The sequence below is a fragment of the Cherax quadricarinatus genome, chromosome 35, assembly GCF_038502225.1.
Source record: "Cherax quadricarinatus isolate ZL_2023a chromosome 35, ASM3850222v1, whole genome shotgun sequence".
NCBI lineage: Eukaryota > Metazoa > Arthropoda > Malacostraca > Decapoda > Parastacidae > Cherax > Cherax quadricarinatus.
In genome coordinates, this window is record NC_091326.1 from 15,607,185 (window position 1) to 15,630,897 (window position 23,713).

The 23,713-nt window shown below is 41.8% G+C and overlaps 1 protein-coding gene across 6 annotated transcripts in view; it reads right to left on the minus strand.

The window, feature by feature from the left end:
• Mctp (multiple C2 domain and transmembrane region protein) overlaps nt 1-23,713 on the minus strand; it is a 490,516-nt gene that overhangs the window by 380,307 nt on the left and 86,496 nt on the right. For all 6 annotated transcript variants that reach the window (XM_070091410.1, XM_070091407.1, XM_070091409.1 and 3 more), the window contains exon 4: nt 11,565-11,696. In XM_070091410.1, the coding sequence (XP_069947511.1) occupies nt 11,565-11,696 (132 nt within the window). The remainder of the gene's footprint in view (nt 1-11,564; nt 11,697-23,713) is intronic.

Consider the following 23,713-nt stretch of genomic DNA (forward strand, 5'->3'; position numbering starts at 1 on the left):
AGATGTATGAACAATCATGTGTCTGGTAGATGTATGAACAATCATGTGTCTGGTAGATGTATGAACAATCATATGTCTGGTAGATGTATGAACAATCATGTGTCTGGTAGATGTATGAACAAGTATATGTCTGGTAGAAGACTAAACACAGAAGGGACGTCAGAAGAGGTAACACAAGAAGTGTCGTGGTCCGTCACGTAAAAGTCGGTTCCGACGCTTTACCACACAAGTTGACAGGTAAATTCTCACAGCAAATACTGGCATCCGTTATTCACGAAATGCATGTGGAGGTATGCATACATTTATGTATAAGCACGTATCCCAGAGCCTTCTTCTGAATTTCATAATAGTTCCTGTCCTTGTATCATTTCGATTCCTTGGAGAAGTGTGTTAGAATCCTTCCTCCGTAAGTTTTGCGTGTCGTAGAAGTCGAGTGAAGTCCCGAGAGCAAGGAAACAATAACCCGTCCTTCTACATAAATTATTAAGGAGAGAAAGAAGAAAATGATAAAGCTGAGATGTTAGAATATGCATGAGTGTAGTACTTATGAGTAGAACTTATTTTTTAGTTACGGAAAGAAGCACTAAGAGGAGCAAAGATAAAGAGGGGAGAGAGAGAAATTAATTGTAGAGGGTTAAATGGGGTGAAAGTGAGTGTATCTAAGTGAACTACAACTGAAGGGGTACTGTGATATTAAACTTTTAACTGTAGAAAAGAAAGAAGGGATATAAGTGTTTAAATTCAAGAATCATATGATTTAAAGTAGAAGCGGGATGTGTGATGTGGGTTGCAGTATATATATATATAATATATATATATATATATATATATATATATATATATATATATATATATATATATATATATATATATATATATATATATATATGTCGTGCCGAATAGGCAGAACTTGCTATCTTGGATTAAATAGCAACGCTCATCTTGCCATATAGGACAAGTGAAAATTTGTGTATGCAATAATTTCGCCAAAATCATTCTGAACCTAACGAAAAAAATGTATTTGATTGTGTTTGTTTAGTATTAAATTACTGTAAACGTATTTAAAATATATTTAGTTGTGTTAGGCTAAAATAAATTGCTCTTGTTATAATAAGGTTAGGTAAGTTTTCTAAGATTCTTTTGGTGCAAAATTAAAATTTTTTACATTAACATTAATGAAAAAAATATATCTTTAAACGTATAAGAGAAAATTTTAGAAAAGACTTTATTTTAAATGAGTTCTTGCTAATTGACCAGTTTTACATATTCGGCACGACATATATGTATATATATATATATATATATATATATATATATATATATATATATATATATATATATATATATATATATATATATATATATATATATATATATATATGCAACTGTGATAAGAAGAGAGTAGGGGGTGGGAGAGACAGAGAGATTTTGGGAGGTGCTCATCGAATATTTACGTAGTTCTGAAGCAAATAAGAGGACAATTGTTGTGGGCGATTTAAAACGGTGAAGTGGGAGAGACTGTGGTAGAGGGCAGGGAAGGTCAGCTGGGAGTGCCATGGGTGGTTTGTTAATGAGCGACCTCTAATTAAATTATTGTAAGAAATTTGTTAATAGGTAATAGCAGTTTCCTAGATTATGTTTTCGTGGGTAAAAGGTTGATGGGCAGACTTCCGGATGCGCATGTTCCGGGGTGGATAGTTTCTCCTTGCAGACAGAAACACGAATGAATGAGATACTTGTGCAACACTTTGGTATCTTCACTGTGGAAACATTTTGCCAACCAGTGTCTTCCTCAGCCAGTCAACCAGCTGGCGAAACGTCTCCACAATAAAGATACCCAAGGGTTGCACAAGTGTTCCAAAAGTGTCTTATTTATCAACTTGTCGGTTTCCTGAACCATTTGTCTAACAAAAACAGGAATGTATCAGAGTATAGTGGCACCAGCATTTTTAATAGTTAGTAAAGCATGGGTTTTAAACATTATAGCAAGGAGGAGGCGGAGTTAGTGGAGATGTTACGTTTGAAAGCAATGTGTCGTGTGACTATTATGCGAAGAATTCGGACCGCAAAAAATTACACGAGTGTTGGGTTACCCAAGTTATTATTCAGATGACTAAGGAGAGGTTGAAGAAGCGGTCTAGTCATTTAGTAGAGAAGAGGGAGACAAGAGGATGACCAAGAGGGTGTATAAAGCTGGGGTGGAATGAGCATGGGGGTAGGGGGAGTTGTCCTAGGAAGGGTTGGAGGGTGTGAAGGAGGTATTAAGTGATAAGGGATCGAGCCTCCAGCAGGCGTATGTGAACCATCCTGTGGCCAGTCCTTTCCAGCCATCTTGTGACCCGGCATCTTGAAGCATCTTTTGGCCTGATATCTTCAGCCATCTTCTGCCCAAGCATCTTCTGCCCAAGCATCTTCTGCCCAAGCATCTTCTGCCCAAGCATCTTCTGCCCAAGCATCTTCTGCCCAAGCATCTTCTGCCCAAGCATCTTCTGCCCAAGCATCTTCTGCCCAAGCATCTTCTGCCCAAGCATCTTCTGCCCAAGCATCTTCTGCCCAAGCATCTTCTGCCCAAGCATCTGCCCAAGCATCTTCTGCCCAAGCATCTTCTGCCCAAGCATCTTCTGCCCAAGCATCTTCTGCCCAAGCATCTTCTGCCATCTTCTGGCTAGAAATCTTTCAGTCATCTGACGAGCTATTTTTCAGTTAGTCATCTTACACGTTTAGCAGACATATTCTCCTATTTTCTCCTCAGTTAAACTCGAAAAAAAATATGAAAAATACAAAATAATGTTCTAGATATTACCACGAGTAACAGTCATCAGCAACACAATATTGATATAAAATGTAGCTCTCTCTCTCTCTCTCTCTCTCTCTCTCTCTCTCTCTCTCTCTCTCTCTCTCTCTCTCTCTCTCTCTCTCTCTCTCTCTCTCTCAGAACTTAAACAAACTAATTCAAAGTAGATGAAGCTGCATAGATTCTTCTAATTCAATTTTTTATTTGTGGTCTCGGGGGCTAATAATGGCACCCAGCACAATCCACAATCAGGGCTGCAATGGAATATACTAAGAAAAAGCTGGAACCCAAACACAACCACAATCCCAACAATAAGGAACCCAAACACCTCTCCTTCCTACTGGGAACCATTAGCCTCGCCCATTAACCACTTTGGCAGCCTCCTTAACTTTATTAAGGGACTTCCTTCTCTGAGACAAAAAACTAAGTAGACTTGATGTTACCTCCTCTATGACACAGGTGCCCGCCACACAAGCCACTGACATACTCCGGCGCTAGGGCAAGCAGGACCTTAATCTTGCACCGCTTTTATGACATGTCTGAGCTGTCCATACACTGTAACTGTTTCTCTTTCTATAACAATTTCTACAGTCATAGATATGGAATGACCACGGGTACCCCTTATTAGTGTTGTCTTGGCAACCATATCCGTGGAACACCTGGAAACTGAATGCTTCGCCAGAATTATCCCCAACAATGTCACACGGGTGCAATTCTTGGTGGACACCATTCTAATAAGCACGATTTGTCATCCATAATTTGTATAGAAGACTCAACGAAATTAACCTGTAACCCAGTTCGCACTTGGAGAAACCAATGACTGTTACTACTCCTTGATGTCCTCATCCACAAAGTAGAAGACTCCAAGTCTACAGAAAACCTACAAACAAAAATGATCTTACACACTTCTACTCCGGTCAAGAAACTCAGACTAAGTGAGGCAACATTTTTGGCTTCTTCTTGAAAGCATATTGCTCATACAGCCCAAGTTACTACATGAGCAGTGCTGCTGCATACAAGCCTTCACAGAGCTCCACCTTATTTCTTCTTCACCAAAGACTGCAAGAAATGAACCTTTCACGTCATCAACTCTCTCTTCGTATTAATACCATTTTGAACAAAGTTATCATCATTCACAACAGCCAAGTTGCCCTGAACATCTCCAGGCAACTCCAGAATCACCCTAGCAACCAGCATATTCATCAAAGACCTCACCAGCGTCAAAAAGATCGTTGAGCCAGTTAGTGCAGGGGTATACATTATCCGGCATGGAGACTGATAAGGTATACTTCTATGAAACAACTAGAAGCTGAGGAATCCTTCTGAATAAACACATCTACGTATGCAGATGCAACGCGAACACATGAGTACAACAACTGAACACCACCAGACCCTTGATGGAATGGGACAACACTCGCTTAGTGATTAAGGAATTAGACGCAAACAGTTGATGGTATCTAGAAGCAGATTAATCTCCACTGAAGATGCATTTAAGACAGCTTCAAAAATTCTGAAATAGCAAGAATTCCCTTGACAACGATAGATTCTGCCGTCACCAGACAAGTCACTTCTACTACTACTACTACTACTACTACTACAATTACTACTACCTCTGCTACTGTTACTACTCTCTATCCTTATATTGCTGGTATTGGTTTGATAAAGCTACCGAAGGGCGAAACGTTGCAGCACGAAATGTATTATTAGTTGCTCTTGTGTCCATTTATCTACCAAGTAGAAACCTAACACAGCAAGTACCAAAACAAGAAGACATAAAAAAACCGCAACCCAGAAAAATAAAACCCATGAACCTAGATGGAACCCAACACAATCCTAAGATGTAACCCAAAACAACCCCAACATGATGAAACCTGACACAACCCCACAAGATGGAACCCAGTTTGTCAACCCAGTGGGTTCAACTCTTCGTTATCCATTCTGAAATAATTATAGCCTTAAACCCAAAAATAATAAAAAAATAAACTAGTTAGTGATCGCTAAAATAAAATTCCATTTTCTCTGTTTTGCAAAACCCATTTTCTTTCTTATAATTTTCTTATTCGTTTCCTTTCAAACATCTTTCTCAGAAGGTGCGAGAAGTTCTTTATAAGTTGAAGAACCCAGGCTCAGTCCTGGGCGAGGATGAGACGTATGGGCATGTGCCATACTCTCATCCTAGCAGTAAACGTCGTGGGTTGCATCCTGTGGTAAGAGGGTCGACAAAGCCCCCAATGAAAATAAGCCACGTTGGCTTTCTTTCTGGGTTACTAATCTTCCTGGGTTAATCCATATACGGTGTTTCCTTTTTCTGCCCCTCAGTCATCACTACGCAATCCCTCGGTGAACTAATCATGCTCACTAGGGTAACAAATTCTACGTTTTCGTTGGAAAACAGTTAGTTTATTCTTCAAGGGAATAATCACCAGACATGGAACTTCACCGTGAGGTGACCCGGACATTGGTGTCATGTCTGAGCACACGTGTAAGATAAGATTTTGTTGGGATTTTTAACCCCGGAGGGTTAGCCACCCAGGATAACTCAATAAAGTCAGTGCGTCATCGAGGACTGTCTGTCTTATTTCCGCTGGGGTCCTTTGATCTTGTCCCCCAGGGTGCGACCCACACTAATCGACTAATACGTAGGTACCTACTTACTTGCTAGGTAAACAGGGATAGCAGGTGTAAGGAAGCAAGTCCAGTTCTTCCACTCGGTCGGGGATTGAACTTCGGACACTCAGTGTGTGTGAGGCGAGAGCGTTGCCTACGAGGTCACGGGGTTTAATCGATGGGTCTACGGCGAACTACCACTGGAGTAGCAGCAGTGACAGCTGGCCTACTGCTGCTGTGTGGGATGGTCACAGTATAGTGTCGAGTACACAACCAACAAGGTGAAAGCCTCGCACTGATGGCTTTCTCAGCTTTAATTGTGGAGGAGTGGGAGTGTCTGTCAGTGTAGTCTGGTCCAGTGGCACCAAACACATGCTAGGTGATTACTAACATATTTGCAACACTCGGATACCTTTATTGTGGAAATGTTTCGCCAACACTTTCAGTATTTTAATCAGGCGAATACAACGTTGAAAATAGAAGTTTTGACGTGATCAGTCCCCCCATTCTCAGTTAGGTCAAATTCGTCAGGAAACAGCCTAAGCGTTTACTGAAACGGGTTTTAATCATATAACTCGTTACTAGAACTTTTGGTGGTCTGACTGAGGCCTTCCGCTGGCTTATCCCTCCACCCCCATTAAAAATTAAGGTTGTAATTATAACAAGAGTATTAACCATCTCACCCTCAGTCACATGTATAGTTAGTCAAGTTGTCGGTATTACGTACCATCAGTAATATGCAACAAGTGTTAGAATTACTAAATGGATTTCCACTTTACAAATCTGAAGCTTTGCAACACATGTATATATTGCTCTCCAGCTGACAAAGTAGTAGTATTTGTACAGGATGTTCCATTCTCTGACTTCTTATTCTCATTACTTGCTCTAAATTACTAAAGATCTGAGTGTAAACACATTCGATCACATCAACCTGTGTTTCTGAGAGAAAACTGTTTGAAAAAGAGGTATTTGTTCGACCTTGAGAACTGTCATGTAGTGTTTCTGAAGCTACACTCACATGCACGAGTTACTGTCAGGGCAACTCGTGTCGAATTTTTGTGGATTTTCTCGTGCATGGGTCTCTGGGACACGCTCATCTCAACAAGCCATGGCACGGGTGGTGTTAGAACCCATGGCAGGTGAGTCTGGAGTTGTACGAATCACTCGCCATGGGTTCAGATCCCACCCGTTCTGTGGTTTGTTTACAATCGTGTTATTATGATTTCGTGAGTCCTGCTCATCTAATTTTACACGAAGAGAAGGTGGAATATAATTCCGAACTGATAAACAGAAAGACGATAATGTCTACCAGGGGAAAAAAATAATGTGAAGACTGCAGACAGTAATCAGCGATATCGTATATCACAACGCCTATTAGCACAGAACCAGCAGATCTATCGTCTATCACAACATCCAGTAACACCATCAACAAATCTATCGTATAATAGAGCGAAAAACCAACGTCAAAGACCTGGGAGTGATCATGTCGGAGGATCTCACCTTCAAGGACCATAACATTGTATCAATCGCATCTGCTAAAAAAAATGACAGGATGGATAATGAGAACCTTCAAAACTAGGGATGCCAACTCCATGATGACACTCTTCAGATCGCTTGTTCTAACTAGGCTGGAATATTGCTGCACACTAACAGCACCTTTCAAGGCAGGTGAAATTGCTGACCTAGAAAATGTACAGAGAACCTTCACGGCACACATAACGGAGATAAAACACCTCAATTACTGGGAGCGCTTGAAGTTCCTTAACCTGTACTCCCTGGAACGCAGGCGGGAGAGATACATGATTATATACACCTGGAAAATCCTAGAGGGACTAGTACCGAACTTGCACACGAAAATCACTCACGACGAAAGCAAAACACTCGGCAGACGATGCAACATTCCCCCAATGAAAAGCAGGGGTGTCACTAGCACGTTAAGAGACAATACAATAAGTGTCAGGAGCCCGAGACTGTTCAACTGCCTCCCAGCATACATAAGGGGGATTACCAATAGACCTCTGGCTGTCTTCAAGCAGGCACTGGACAAGCACCTAAAGTCGGTGCCTGACCAGCCGGGCTGTGGCTCGTACGTTGGATTGCGTGCAGCCAGCAGTAACAGCCTGGTTGATCAGGCTCTGATCCACCAGGAGGCCTGGTCACAGACCGGGCCGCGGGGGCGTTGACCCCCGGAACTCTCTCCAGGTAAACTCCAGGTCCAGGTATTACAATACCCAGTAACACCCTCACATCTATCGTACATCACAACGCCCAATAACACCTTCACATCTATCGTACATCACAACACCTCGTTTCACAAGAACCAGCGGACCACGAGACTGCAGGCACGCTTGATTAAGACTAAGTTATGGGCATACAGAAGTTCATCCTGTACAGATATCGCAGTTATATGGCTGCTGGTGCACAGCAGACTCCCACACACTGGTTTACCACAGCCATATACCCGTAATTAAGCCACCCCTGGCTTATTAGAGCCACATACACGTCATTCAGCTAACTCTGACTTACCAAAGCCATGTAAGTATCATTAAACCACCCCTGGCTTACCCGAGCCACATACCCGTCATTAAGCCATCACTGGCTTACCACTATCACAAACCTATCATAAAGCCACTCCCAGGCTTACCAGAGCCAAATACCTTTCATTAAGCCACCAGTGGCTTACCAGAGGCACATAGCCATCGCTAATCCACCCCCTGGCTACTAAAACCTAGTTAGGGATGGATAAACGGACATAAAAAAAAATATTGGAAAAAAATGAAATTGTACAGAATATACGAGATATAATGAACAAACAGATCCTTAAAAATCATTATTACTTTGCTTTGCTGGTAAACTGCTGAACTCTGGAAACTGTGCTTTGAGTAGTCTTCGTACAGACGTTTGTACAGTATGTGCAACGTGGTTTGTGTACTGTCAAGAACATAAAGGTACAATACCGTGACTGGAACAATACACAAATAATCCACACATAGGAGAGAGAAGCTTACGACGACGTTTCGGTCCGACTTGGACCATTTACAGTGCGACTTTGGTTAAGAAAGACATGTAAGCAAACACTGTGACATATTTATTAGAAAACGTTTCGGTCCTGGGACCTTGATCACTTCTCGGTCCCAGGACCGAAACGTTTTCTAATAAATATGTCATAGTGTTTGCTTACGTGTCTTTCTAAACCAACTTGTCGGTATTTATTACCAAGGTTTATACCAGTGTGACTTTGCTAATGGTCCAAGTCGGACCGAAACGTCGTCGTAAGCTCCTCTCTCCTACGTGCGGTTATTTGTGGTATATGTACCATGTTTTTGTACAGATGTTAGTAGACAAATCGCAACAGAGTGTAGTGAAGCCGTGGCTCAGTTGGCAGCGCACTCAGCTCACACACTGAGTGTCTGCGGTTCGATTCTCGGCACGGATAGGGGAAATGTTGGGCATGTTTCCTTATACCCACTGCTGCCCATGTTCACCTAGCAATAAGTAGGTGCCTGGGTGTTAGTCACCTTACACCTGATATCCCCGTTCACTTAGCAGTAAGTAGGTGACTGCGTGTTAGCCACCTTACACGTGATGTCCCTGTTCACCTAGCAGTAAGTAGGCACTTGGGTGTTAGTCACCTTACACCTGATGTCCCTGTTCACTTAGCAGTAAGTAGGTACCTGGGTGTTAGTCACCTTACACCTGATGTCCCTGTTCACTTAGCAGTAAGTAGGTACCTGAGTGTTAGTCACCTTACACCTGATATCCCTGTTCACCTAGCAATAAGTAGGTACTTGGGTTTTAGTCATCTTACACGTGATGTCCCTGTTCACCTAGAAGTAGGTACCTGGGTGTTAGTCACCTTACACCTGATGTCTTGTTCACCTAGCAGTTAGTCACTGGTATACTAAGGGAAAACACCATAAGTGTCCGGGGCCCAAGACTGTTCAACAGCCTCCCATCAAGCATTAGGGGAATTGCCAATAAACCCCTGGCTGCCTTCAAGAGAGAGCTGGGCAGATACCTAAAGTCAGTGCCGGATCAGCCTGGCTGTGGCTCGTACGTTGGACTGCGTGCGGCCAGCAGTAACAGCTTAGTTGATCAGGCCCTGATCCATCGGGAGGCCTGGTCATGGACCGGGCCGCGGGGGCGTTGATCCCCGGAATAACCTCCAGGTAACCTGATGTCCCTGTTCACTTAGCAGTAAGTAGGTACCTGGGTGTTAGTCACCGTACACCTGATGTCCCTGTTCACCTAGCAGTAAGTAGGTACCTGGGTGTTATTCACCTTACACCTGATGTCCCTGTTCACTTAGCAGTAAGTAGGTACCTGGGTGTTAGTCACTGTACACCTGATGTCCCTGTTCACCTAGCAGTAAGTAGGTACCTGGGTGTTAGTCACCTTACACCTGATGTCCCAGTTCACTTAGCAGTAAGTAGGTACCTGGGTGTTAGTCACCTTACACCTGATGTCCCTGTTCACTTAGCAGTAAGTAGGTACCTGGGTGTTAGTCACCGTACACCTGATGTCCCTGTTCACCTAGCAGTAAGTAGGTACCTGGGTATTAGTCGACTGGTGTGGGTTGCATCCTGGGGGGCAAGATTACAAGACCACAATGGAAACAAGACAAGCCAGTCCCCGATAACACACACTGGCTTAACTGGGTTACCCTGGGTGGCTTACGGTCCCCCGGAAGCCTAAGCCACACTTCTAAGACAAAATCTTGTCTTAAGGAGAAGAAAATATCCAGAGTGAGACAATTATTATTATAATCAAGGGGGAAGCGCTAAACCCGTAGGATTATACAGCGCCTGGGGGGGGGGGATGTGGAAGGCACTCAGGCTTAATTTGAAGAACTGGAGCACAGATCCAATTCCCTAAATCAAGAGCCCCTCACCAACAGAGACAAAAAACATAAAAGGCGAGTTGTTGTATTTCGTCGACTTATTTCGTCCCTTTGCTGAGGTTTTTGTCATTTATTTCGTCATTTAGTGAAGTTTTAGCAGTTTTTTTTATTCGTCTCGCTGAAGTTTATTGGTTTATTTTTGTTCTTTCACTAATATTTCTCAGTTTATTTTGTTCACTAATATTTCTCAGTTTATTTTGTTCACTAATATTTCTCAGTTTATTTTGCTCATTAATATTTCTCAGTTTATTTTGTTCACTAATATTTCTCAGTTTATTTTGTTCACTAATATTTCTCAGTTTATTTTGCTCACTAATATTTCTCAGTTTATTTTGCTCATTAATATTTCTCAGTTTATTTTGCTCATTAATATTTCTCAGTTTCCACTCGGGTCTATACTTTTGATTTCTATATTTCTATATATATATATATATATATATATATATATATATATATATATATATATATATATATATATATATATATATTATATATATATATATATATATATATATATATATATATATATATATATATATATATATATATATATATATATTAAAAAAGAAGCGCTAAATCCATATGGGCCACAGCTACAAATTTATACAAAAAAAATGAATTCAGAGTAAAAAATATTTATATTTATATTTTTTAAATTATATTTCAAAAAAAAAAAAAATACTCTTAATATATTAAAAATATTGGAAAATATTGTATTTTATACCAAGTCAAAAATATTTATCTGCTAAATACAGCTGTATTTAATTTGATGTATGAAAAAAAAAATTCTTATACTAGGTAATATCTACATACATTAAAAACAAATTTACAATTTACAATTACAGTGATCTACAACAACAACAAAAATACTACTGTGGAACAAGGAAAATGTCAGTCTACAATAATGTGTAAAATTTGATCTACATCACACGAACAATTTACAACGTGTATATAACTTACATAAAAAAAGGAAATGCTCTGCCACAAGTGAAATATCAACAGCGATAGAAACTCAATGCGACAAATGCAAATAAAATCCTGTGCAACAAAAGATTTTTTTTTCCAAAGCGGGTGAAATATTTGCAAGTGTAACGATTGGAAAAGCAGGCAGGTTAAACTCATATAAAACAGAAAATATATATTAAAACAGAGAGAGAGAGAGAGAGAGAGAGAGAGAGAGAGAGAGAGAGAGAGAGAGAGAGAGAGAGAGAGAGAGAGAGAGAGAGAGAGAGAGAGAGAAAGAGAGAGAGAGAGATTGTTTACCATGTCTTGCTGTGAGGAACGGATGGCCGCGTCGAGGTGACATGTTCAGCGGTGTCCCCGTAGACGACTGTTCCGCTGAAGAGTTATCTGCTGCATAGTCGGTAGTGCTGTCCTGTCGTTCCACGCTCACGTCTGTCGTGCACCAGGTCACCACGACGAAGGTCACCGTGACGAGGTTGACAGAACGGAATTAAAAAAAAAAACGGAGTTGCTGGACCAGTAGTCAGTAGGAGAGGGTCGCCATGGGGTCAGCAGGACAGGGTCACCATGAGATTAGGAGGACAGGGTCGCCATGAGGCCAGCAGGACAGGGTCGCCATGTGGTCAGCAGGACAGGGTCGCCATGAGGTCAGCAGGACAGGGTCGCCATGAGGTCAGCAGGACAGGGTCGCCATAAGGTCAGCAGGACAGGGTCGCCATGAGGTCAGCAGGACAGGGTCGCCATGAGGTCAGCAGGACAGGGTCGCCATGAGGTCAGCAGGACAGGGTCGCCATGAGGTCAGCAGGACAGAGTCGCCATGAGGTCAGCAGGAAAAGGGAGATAGGAATGGAGCATAATGAAAAAAATTTTATGAAATGAGAAGCTAAATATAATTCAAGATTAATGAACAGCATGAAGTCACCAGGACAGGGATCATCAGGGGGTCACCAGGGGTCACCAGGGGTCACCAGGGGTTATTTAGGCCGGGGTCTCAAAGTTGGGGGGAAAAGGTGACCCCACATAGTTCCCAAACGTTTACTTATATGAAGATAGAAGATCCCAAGACCGAAATGCATCCATAGTGTATGCACTTGTGTTTTTTTAAATCCATATTGTCGTTCCCTTGTATGTATGCAGAGTCACCAGGAAACCTGAGCCAGTCACTAAGTCACCATGGGGACACAGCCATGTACATCACCTGCAGTCACACTGCTTTAAATAAGTAATATCTATGGATCGAGAGAAGTCACATGGATATAATTACCCAATTAGGGAGCACGGCACCTCTCTCTCTGTGACCTCAGGATCTACAAAGGTTATCCTGGGTCATGACAGCTTGGCACAGAATCAGAGGGTTGCGTGGGCACTAATTAAATCTTGTTAAACAGAGTTAATATGATAATGGTATACAATACCAATGTCACGGTTTGTATTCTCTAAAAGACCAGAGACAGGTGGCTGTGGTAGGATCGCCACACAGCCTCCAGCCAAAGAGTCCAGTCAGTAAACCACCTGTATACTTGACTCTACCTACCTCACCCACGGTCTACCCATCGCATTATACGGACAAACAATATCTGTAATATAAATCTGGTATAACTTTGCTTCCAGCTGAGCATCAGTCTCTAAAACTCTCTAATCCGTCAACGTAACCACTAGTCATAAATTGCTGCCTCAAGACAGTAATTCTTGAAGGAAAACAAATTTCATCTCACAGCTGCGTGTCTAAGTAATGTATCTTGATGATTCTGGCTGCATGAAATAACACAAGCTCTGTGTAATTCGACATTCCTGGTTATCCCAGCATGCAAGCTGCTGCCCAACACAAGCTTGTTGCCCAACACAAGCTTGCTGCCCAACACAAGCTTGCTGCCCAACACAAGCTTGCTGCCCAACACAAGCTTGCTGCCCAACACAAGCTTGTTGCCCAACACAAGCTTGCTGCCCAACACAAGCTTGCTGCCCAACACAAGCTTGCTGCCCAACACAAGCTTGCTGCCCAACACAAGCTTGCTGCCCAACACAAGCTTGCTGCCCAACACAAGCTTGCTGCCCAACACAAGCTTGCTGCCCAACACAAGCTTGCTGCCCAACACAAGCTTGCTGCCCAACACAAGCTTGCTGCCCAACACAAGCTTGCTGCCCAACACAAGCTTGCTGCCCAACACAAGCTTGCTGCCCAACACAAGCTTGCTGCCCAACACAAGCTTGCTGCCCAACACAAGCTTGCTGCCCAACACAAGCTTGTTGCCCAACACAAGCTTGCTGCCCAACACAAGCTTGTTGCCCACACTGGACACAAGCACAACCAACCACAAACATTTACCACTGAATACCTACATAACTCCTTGACAACGTAAGTGTATATGTATAGGCTTATTGTATATAACTGTAACAAAAAGTCACAATACCGTGACTGGAACAATACACAAATAACTCGCACATAGAAGAGAGGAGCTTACGACGACGTTTCGGTCCGACTTGGAACATTTACAAAAAAAAAAGTCGCACTGGTAAGGTTAGGTAAGGTTTGTCAGGACAAGTGTTTCCTGACGCGGTTCTTGTCATATGATGACCTGAAGCTGGAGATTTTGGTAATCTGACCGAGACCTTCCACTGGCTTATCCCTCCACGCCTTTAAAAAAATTAAGGTGTTAGCACACACCGACCTTTATAGCACCGCACACCAGCCGTTGCTTCTTTGACATGCTTCTGTTAAAAGAACAACGGGGTAAGTGCTCGGGCCATCACATGACAAAGAACGACGTCAGGTGAATTTTCCTGATGAATACAAGAACAACCTTAGCCTAGCTCGTTCTCGCTCACGCCAGATTAATTTGTTAAGACAGGAAAATTACATGGCTTGTATTTCTGGAAATACTTGCAGAAACTATAATGACGAGAGGAGTAATGATGACGGCTCTGTGTCAGGAGCACGGCTCCGGTGTCAGGAGCACGGCTCCCGTGTCAGGAGCACGGCTCCCGTGTCAGGAGCACGGCTCCCGTGTCAGGAGCACGGCTCCCGTGTCAGGAGCACGGCTCCCGTGTCAGGAGCACGGCTCCCGTGTCAGGAGCACGGCTCTTACATCAGCATTATCATCAGCAGTGTGTACTCGACCAACACGTAGAAGCGATGCTAGCTAGAGCAAAGGCGTCTAGCAGGCGCTGAGAAGCCGGCGTTGGAGATGTGACTCACACAACACTGAACAAGCCCCCTGATCGCAATCCAGTATTGGGTGATCATGTCATCCGTGGATTCAAGAATATTGAAGGTGAGGTAACTACACATTCACAGATATCGAATCCGGAGTATCTTGAAGCTGCAAAAGGAACCTTGCTGTCAACAAGATCGTCGTTGACTGAGATCAAATAACTCATCATTAGGTGATTCATTACATGTAAACTATACAAAGATTTATCAGTTAACAGATTATGATCTCTGCTTTTACACAGCAAACAAATCAAACAGAGAATGGTGGATGTAGACAGCAATCTGCCTTAACCTGTTTTTGGGAGGGAAGATATCTCCCGTCCGACTTGGACGTGTCGGTCCATGTCGGACCGACACGTTGTCATAAATTTCATTCTACTATGTGCAGGCTATTTGTGTATTATTATTATTATTATTAAAGGGATAGAGCCGTAGGCCTCATGCAACACATGGTAAATGGAAGGTAATCTTTTCATCAAGACTCCTTCAGCAGCATCGTGTCTGCCCACTCAAAGAAATGTCTCCCTGAAAGCTTTGAAGTCAAATAATCTTATAAGATATTAAAGATGAGGGAGGCTGCCCAGGCCACCACCCGGGGCGCCCAGTCTCCACTCAAATATAAAATTTGATGCGATATTTTCACAGAAAATTTTACCTGCAAAATATTTTCGAGATATTCTGAGTTCTTGCCTCCAGGTTGATGACTGTTGGATATTATTGGATATTGTTGGATATTATTGTTTTAGTTGGTTGGTTTATTGGGTTTAGGGACTATCGTTTGCATGAGGGTCATTAAAACTGGATGTTGGATTTTGCCTCACCTGTCAAGGATACTTGAATCCCATAGCATAGGTTACTATAAGCTTTCAGCTTATATACACCGAGATATATGCAGCTCTCGGAGTATATAACCATGTCTGTAATTAGTTGTCAGGTTTAAAGCCTATCGACTACACAGAGGGTCATTAAGGCTGTAAGTCAATCCTTTAAACAGGGATACAAAATAATTAAAGTTGCTCTCAGTATATACACGAATGATATATTCATGAGAAGATATACAAAGTGTCTGTTATTGGTTGGTTAATGGGATTTTAAGCTTATCAACTATAAAACGGTCGTTAAAACTGCATGTCACCCATTAAACCATCAAACTACACTACTTTATAATCCCTATAATTTAGGGATTAAAACGAGCTCTCTCACTGAGAGAAACATCTCTCAGTGTATATATCCCGTCATCTCACGCTGGTTACATCCATCTTTGTTATTTTAATCAGTGATACAAATATAGATACAAAAAACTCATTTTATAATGGTAAGAAGAACTCATTTAAAATTAAGTCCTTTCTAAAATTCTCTCTTGTACGTTTAACGATATACAGTATATATTTTTTTCGTTAGGTTCAGAATGATTTTGCGAAATTATTGCATACACAAATTTTCGCTTGCCTTATTTGGTAAGAAGAGCGTTGCTATTTAAGCCAAAATCGCAAGTTTTATCGGAAATTTTACCTATTCTTGCCATATAGGACAAGCGAAAATTTGTGTATGCAATAATTTCGCCAAAATCATTTTGAACCTAACGAAAAAAATATATTTCACTGTGTTTGTTTAGTATTAAATTATTGTAAACAAATCTAAAATATATTTAGTTGAGTTAGGCTAAAATAAATTGTTATTGTTATAAGGTTAGGTAAGTTTTCTAAGATTCTTTTGGAGCAAAATTAATTTTTTTTTACATTAACATTAATGAAAAATATATATCTTTAAACGTATAAGAGAAAATTTTAGAAAGGACTTAATTTTAAATGAGTTCTTGCTAACTGACCAGTTTTAAATATTCGGCACGACATATATATATATATATATATATATATATATATATATATATATATATATATATATATATATATATATATATATATATATATATATATATATATATATATATATATATATATATATAGTTTTAAAATTGTTTTAAATTGTTTCAAAAAGATTTTTTCTGGTATTAATTATTGTTTTCATGCTTTTTTTTCAGTTTACGAGGAGATACTAATAGACACTAAAAAGAATATTACAAAATATTTTAAAACTGGACTGAAAAAAATTCTCGTGTAAGCACAATTCCGTTTTTTTTTAACACGGGGATTACGCGTCCCAGAATTCCAAAATCTTAGAAAAATCGTATGCTGAGTGGCTGTTACCATGGTGCCAGAGCAATGGTTGCAGACATTGATGACAGAATGATGATAGTGGCACCAGTGGTGGCTATAGTGGCAGCATTGGTGGCTACAGTGGCACTAACAGTGGCTACATTAGTACCCGAGAGTAAATGTACAATTTTGGTCCAATCTTCCACTTAATGCAGCTCTTGTATCATCTCTGTCTCTCTCGCTCTTGAAGAGCACGTCTCTCTCTCTGTGTAAGACACTCCAGTACTTGCTGGAATGTTATGTGCTGTGTAAGACACTCCAGTACTTGCTGGAATGTTATATGCTGTGTAAGACACTCCAGTACTTGCTGGAATGTTATATGCTGTGTAAGACACTCCAGTAGTTGCTGGAATGTTATATGCTGTGTAAGACACTCCAATACCTGCTGGAATGTTATATACTGTGTAAGACACTCCAGTACTTGCTGGAATGTTATATGCTGTGTAAGACACTCCAGTACTTGCTGGAATGTTATATGCTGTGTAAGACACTCCAGTACTTGCTGGAATGTTATATGCTGTGTAAGACACCCCAGTAGTTGCTGGAATGTTATATACTGTGTAAGACACTCCAGCACTTGCTGGAATGTTATATGCTGTGTAAGACACTCCAGTAGTTGCTGGAATGTTATATACTGTGTAAGACACTCCAGTACTTGCTGGAATGTTATATGCTGTGTAAGACACTCCAATATCTGCTGGAATGTTATATACTGTGTAAGACACTCCAGTACTTGCTGGAATGTTATATGCTGTGTAAGACACTCCAGTAGTTGCTGGAATGTTATATACTGTGTAAGACACTCCAGCACTTGCTGGAATGTTATATGCTGTGTAAGACACTCCAGTAGTTGCTGGAATGTTATATACTGTGTAAGACACTCCAGTACTTGCTGGAATGTTATATGCTGTGTAAGACACTCCAGTAGTTGCTGGAATGTTATATACTGTGTAAGACACTCCAGTACTTGCTGGAATGTTATATACTGTGTAAGACACTCCAGTACTTGCTGGAATGTTATATGCTGTGTAAGACACTCCAGTAGTTGCTGGAATGTTATATACTGTGTAAGACACTCCAGTACTTGCTGGAATGTTATATGCTGTGTAAGACACTCCAGTAGTTGCTGGAATGTTATATACTGTGTAAGACACTCCAGTACCTGCTGGAATGTTATATACCGTGTGAGACACTCCAGAACTTGCCGGAAGTATTCAGGTGTAAAGTATCAGGTGTCTAATAAACTATAAAGCTCATGGAGCAGGGAGAGAGTGGACCTAGTAGTGACTAGCGAAGAGGAGGGGCAGGAACTGTGAATCGACCCCTGCAAATACAAATACAGATGTATCTTGACTTACGAGTTTAATCCGTTCCATGACCTAGCTCGTAAGTCAATTTGCTCGTATATCAAATAAATTTTCCTCATTGAAATTAAGTGAAATGCCATTAATCCGTTCCAGCGGAATTCCTGCTCTCGGGTGGCAGGAGAAAATACTTCAATATAATGCTAATATCAACTCTACGGCTTATTTATCTATCACAATTGATCTATTATGACATAATAAGCAATATAAATAACATAGAAACATGATATATACTCTAGAATGAATAAAATATGTCATTATGTGATGAGTGGTGGCGGTCACTCTCGAGGTAAAAATAATTATCGCTCTGACCATATCTTCCCAAACTTCCCCTTCTGAGGTCCTGTTATAAGAGAAAACGGAGTGTTTGTGAGGCTAACTGCACTAGATCACTAGTTTCATAAGGAAAACAATGTATTTATAAATAAGAAATATTGTATAAAAACATAATAGAGATTGTAAAGAAATAAAGTGGTTTTATAAAGTGTACGTATTTACCTTGGAGAACAGATGGTGGCAGAGGTGGAGGGTGGGAAAAGATAGACAGAGCGGCGTATGCTGTCAGTGGCCCTATAAACCCCAGCAACAGCAACATAATGATAGGCAGAGGAGATTGGAGGAATTCGTTTCGTTTCGTGCTTTTTCTATCGCTTAATCACTTAACTTACTTGATACACTCTTAATGCTACACTTTATCGACTCCTGATTTAGTATCGTACATATCGTAGAAGTACTATGTTCCTAAAAGATGGTGCTTCTGAACTGTCAATCCCTATTACTCACATAATAAATCTATCAATCACCACTAATACCGTACCGGAGGGGTTCAAGGAGGCCAGCGCTACTCCTATCTTCAAGAAAAATAGTAGGTCTGATGTAAGCAACTATAGGCCTGTTAGTATACTCAGTATAATATCCAAAATTCTAGAGAGGGCGGTGTACTCTGAAGTAGTTAAGTACCTTAATGACAACATTCTCCATAACTATCAATCGGGCTTTAGAAGATCTTACTCAACCGACACCTCCCTAATTAATCTGATGGATTACCTGAGAACTGAAATGTCAAAGGGGAACCTCATAGGTATGGTAACCTTAGACCTGCAAAAGGCCTTCGATACGGTATAGGTTCTGTAGACTGGTTTAAGTCCTACCTTAGCAACAGGAGACAAATTGTCAAAATCAACAAAACGGAATCAGAACCCCTGCCGATAACATGTGGGGTTCCCCAAGGTAGTATTCTGGGTCCCTTATTATTCTTATGTTATGTCAATGACATGCCTATCAGTGTCAAGTGCAAACTCCTACTGTATGCAGATGACAGTGCCCTGTTAGTGTCAGGTAAAGGCCCACAAGATATAGCTAATGTTTTAACTCTGGAACTGGAGTCCTGCAGCAAATGGTTAGTAGACAACAAACTATCATTACACCTCGGGAAAACTGAAGTCATTCTCTTTGGCACGAAACGTAATGGGGAGCCCATCACTTTGGTTTCATCAGTAAAATATCTGGGAATCCCCTTTGACCCATGCATGTCAGGAGAATTGATAGGGAACAGTGTAGTAAAGAAAGCGAATGCCAGACTGAAGTTCCTGTATAGACAAGCAGTGTCTACCTACTGAGGCTCGCAGGACCCTATGTCTAGCCCTTATACAATGCCATATGGATTACGCTTGCTCTTCATGGTACTCTGCCTTGACAAAAAAAAACTGAAAGATAGACTGCAGATCACCCAGAACAAAATCGTAAGATTCATCCTGGGGCTGGGACCAAGAGAACATGTAGGCCAGGATGAATTACAGCAGTTGGATATGCTGAATGTTGAAGACAGAGTATAACAACTGAAGCTAAATCATGTTTATAAAATTGCTCACAAACAGTGTCCAGAATATCTTGCTGTCAATTTTGTCAAGGTTGGGAACTAAAGCAATCATAGTACTAGGGGGAGAGAGCATAATTTTGTAGTACCCACAGTCAGTGGCCAGGCTTCAAACACTTTTTATTGTACAGCAATAAAGGAATGGAACAGACTATCCGCACATGTCAAAGCCAGTCATAGCATGAACCAGTTCAAGAAGAATGCCAAAAGGTGTCTGATGAATGTAGCTACAGAAAGGGAGGGGAATGATTTTCTATTTTTTAGATAACATACGTGTAAATTTTACCTTATTCCTTGTAATTATATGATAATCAAAAAGAAGCGCTAAGCCACAAGGACTATACAGCATTCCTTGTAATGACCCTCGTATTGTAGATAGTCTTAATGACCCTCGTGTAGTAGATAGTCTTTTTAGTATGATAATAAGAAGTTATCTTCATTATAGAATAAGAAAATATTATAACCTTTATATTATAATAATAAGGTAAAAGGACCCCAATGGAAATAAGTCACTCTGTCTGACTTTTTTGGGTTATCCTAGGTTCTCTACACATATGCTGCTATGTATGATAATTCTATGTAAATGTATTTGTGTATACCTGAATAAACTTACTGCCTGGCCAAGTCCACAACCCGCACACCTCGCTTGTGTTTATTTACGATTTCATGTTTTAATTCAATGGATATCATCTTTTTTTTCTCTCGGCATTGTCCTTTGCACTTACTTTCTTAGGACCCATGGTTAGGAAAAAGAAATTCGGCAAAATAACTGCACAAAACGCAAGCACAACACAAAAGAAATACTGCCTTGGAAAGGTAAACACGTGCACTGCTAATCGGATGTTGTGGCGTTCGCTGCGCCAACTAGTGGCGGCGTTCTGAAACTGCCTCGTAACTCGGATTTTGGCTCAGAGCTAGGCATCTAGCACTGCCTAGCACAGTGTAAATGACCTCTGTGGAAAGAAGCAAATGTAGTCCCTGTTCTCAAAAAGGAAAGCATACCAGTGTCACTCCTGTCAATCACTGGCAAGATTCTTGAGACAATAATCTCACGGCAGATGACAGCGTTTTGCGACTACCACTCCCTTCTTTGTAGCTGTTAATATGGCTTCCGAAAAGGTCATTCTGCTGCTGATCTGCTGTTAACTCTCTCCACTAAATGACACCAATTAGTGGATAAATCTAAAGTCTGCTGTGTAGTAGCCCTAGACATTACTGGAGCTTTCGACCGAGTATGGCACCAGGGACTCGTGGCAACACTGCAAACACTGGGTATCGTTAGCTCTACACTATGTTTCCTCAGTTGATTACCTTCAAGGTAGCTCTCTAAGTGTAGTTCTCAAAGGGCCAATCAGCAAGACAGTATTGGAGCAAGCGTTCCACAGGGAAGTTTGCTTGGGCCATTGCTATGGGTTATTTACTTCAATGACCTCCTTCATCTCATCCCAGAATCCCATGCATGTGCAAACGACTGTACTCTGACATTTACTTATCAAAGAGAGGAAATGCCCGCTGCTCTAAGTTACATCAATCACCGCTTACAGGTATATCAGCCTGGGAGAAACGATGGCAGGTCATATTTGCTCCTGAGAAAACACGGATGATGGTTTCTAGGCACCATGGTGGTAATGCTGGAACAGTGGTAAGAATGAATGGGAGAGTGTTGGTACCCGGGGACAAAGATGATATCCTTGGAATGATATTTGACTCCAGACTGACTATGAAGAACCATGTTGTAAATCCTGCAAACAAGGCGGCTAGAAAGCTTATAGCATTTCGACGTATCTCGCATCTTCTCGACACTAGTGGTCGCAAGATTCCCGTATTAGGCGTTCACACCTTGAGCATGTTCCGCTTTCTCGGATTGCCTGCCCTGTCTCATCTGCGACTTCTTGACAGAATAGAGAACAAAACAATACGATTTATCCCTCGCCTTTACCAATCCTGGATAGATCTATCATTTCAGCAGAGCCTTCAACACAGGAGAGATGTGGGTGGCCTTACTGTTATGTACAAGGCCAATATTGTCAAAGTACCACACTTGGATTCACTCCGAGGACAGCGAGAAGTGAGCTACACAACAAGACGGGCAGCAAGCAGCAACTTCACTCTCTAACCTTCTCCAGAACTTTACTTCATCTGAGATCATGTATCCCCAGGATGACTCGAGTCTGGAACATGTTCATACAGCATAATGACATCAACGAAATATAGTCAGTTGACCAAATGAATTCGCCACCCCACAGATGTCTCCAACTTCATCCTGTTCCTTATATGTATGTCTCATAACAATAAAACAAGCTTTCAAATGAGTTGATGTAAGTAACAGCTCTTAGCTTGTAAAAAAAGTTAGGAATCCTTAACCTAACCTTGTAAAACCCTGCGTAAAAAAAAATCTATGAGAGTGAAACCAGAAGGTGGAAGGGAGGGGTGAGAGATCGCCCTCCCTTCCTCTCCTCCTCCCCCTCCCCCTCCCCTCCCCTCCCCCCTTCCCCTTTCCCTCCCCCTCACCCTCCCCTCTTTCTCCCCGGCTAAACACAAAAGTTATTTGATCAATTTTGGACAGTAGAAAGAAAGAAAAAAAAAGCCCTCGTTACACTCGAGATGAAGAATAAAACTCAAACGAAACAGAAAACGTGAGAGAAATGAGCAATAAAGTCAAGAAATATGGTTTTAATTAATAAAAACTCATGAAGAAGAAGCTGAGTAGCAGGAGGAGGAAGAAAGGGAAGGAAGACAGTGAGAGGGGAAAGAGGAAGACAGTGAGAGGGGAAAGAGGAAGAAAGCGAGAGGGGAAAGAGGAAGACAGCGAGAGGGGAAAGAGGAAGACAGTGAGGGGAAAGAGGAAGACAGTGAGAGGGGAAAGAGGAAGACAGTGAGAGGGGAAAGAGGAAGACAGCGAGAGTGGAAAGAGGAAGACAGGAGAGGGGAAAGAGGAAGACAGGAGAGGGGAAAGAGGAAGACAGTGAGAGGGGAAAGAGGAAGGCAGTGAGAGGGGAAAGAGGAAGACAGCGAGAGGGGAAAGAGGAAGACAGTGAGAGGGGAAAGAGGAAGGCAGTGAGAGGGGAAAGAGGAAGACAGCGAGAGGGGAAAGAGGAAGACAGTGAGAGGGGAAAGAGGAAGACAGTGAGAGGGGAAAGAGGAAGACAGCGAGAGGGGAAAGAGGAAGACAGCGAGAGGGGAAAGAGGAAGACAGTGAGAGGGGAAAGAGGAAGACAGCGAGAGTGGAAAGAGGAAGACAGCGAGAGGGGAAAGAGGAAGACAGCGAGAGGGGAAAGAGGAAGGCAGTGAGAGGGGAAAGAGGAAGACAGTGAGAGGGGAAAGAGGAAGACAGCGAGAGGGGAAAGAGGAAGGCAGTGAGAGGGGAAAGAGGAAGACAGCGAGAGGGGAAAGAGGAAGACAGCGAGAGGGGAAAGAGGAAGACAGTGAGAGGGGAAAGAGGAAGACAGCGAGAGTGGAAAGAGGAAGACAGCGAGAGGGGAAAGAGGAAGACAGCGAGAGGGGAAAGAGGAAGACAGTGAGAGGGGAAAGAGGAAGACAGTGAGAGGGGAAAGAGGAAGACAGTGAGAGGGGAAAGAGGAAGACAGTGAGGGGAAAGAGGAAGACAGTGAGAGGGGAAAGAGGAAGACAGCGAGAGTGGAAAGAGGAAGACAGCGGGAGGAAAAAGAGGAAGACAGCGAGAGGAGAAAGAGGAAGACAGTGAGAGGGGAAAGAGGAAGACAGTGAGAGGAGAAAGAGGAAGACAGTGAGAGGGGAAAGAGGAAGACAGCGAGAGGGGAAAG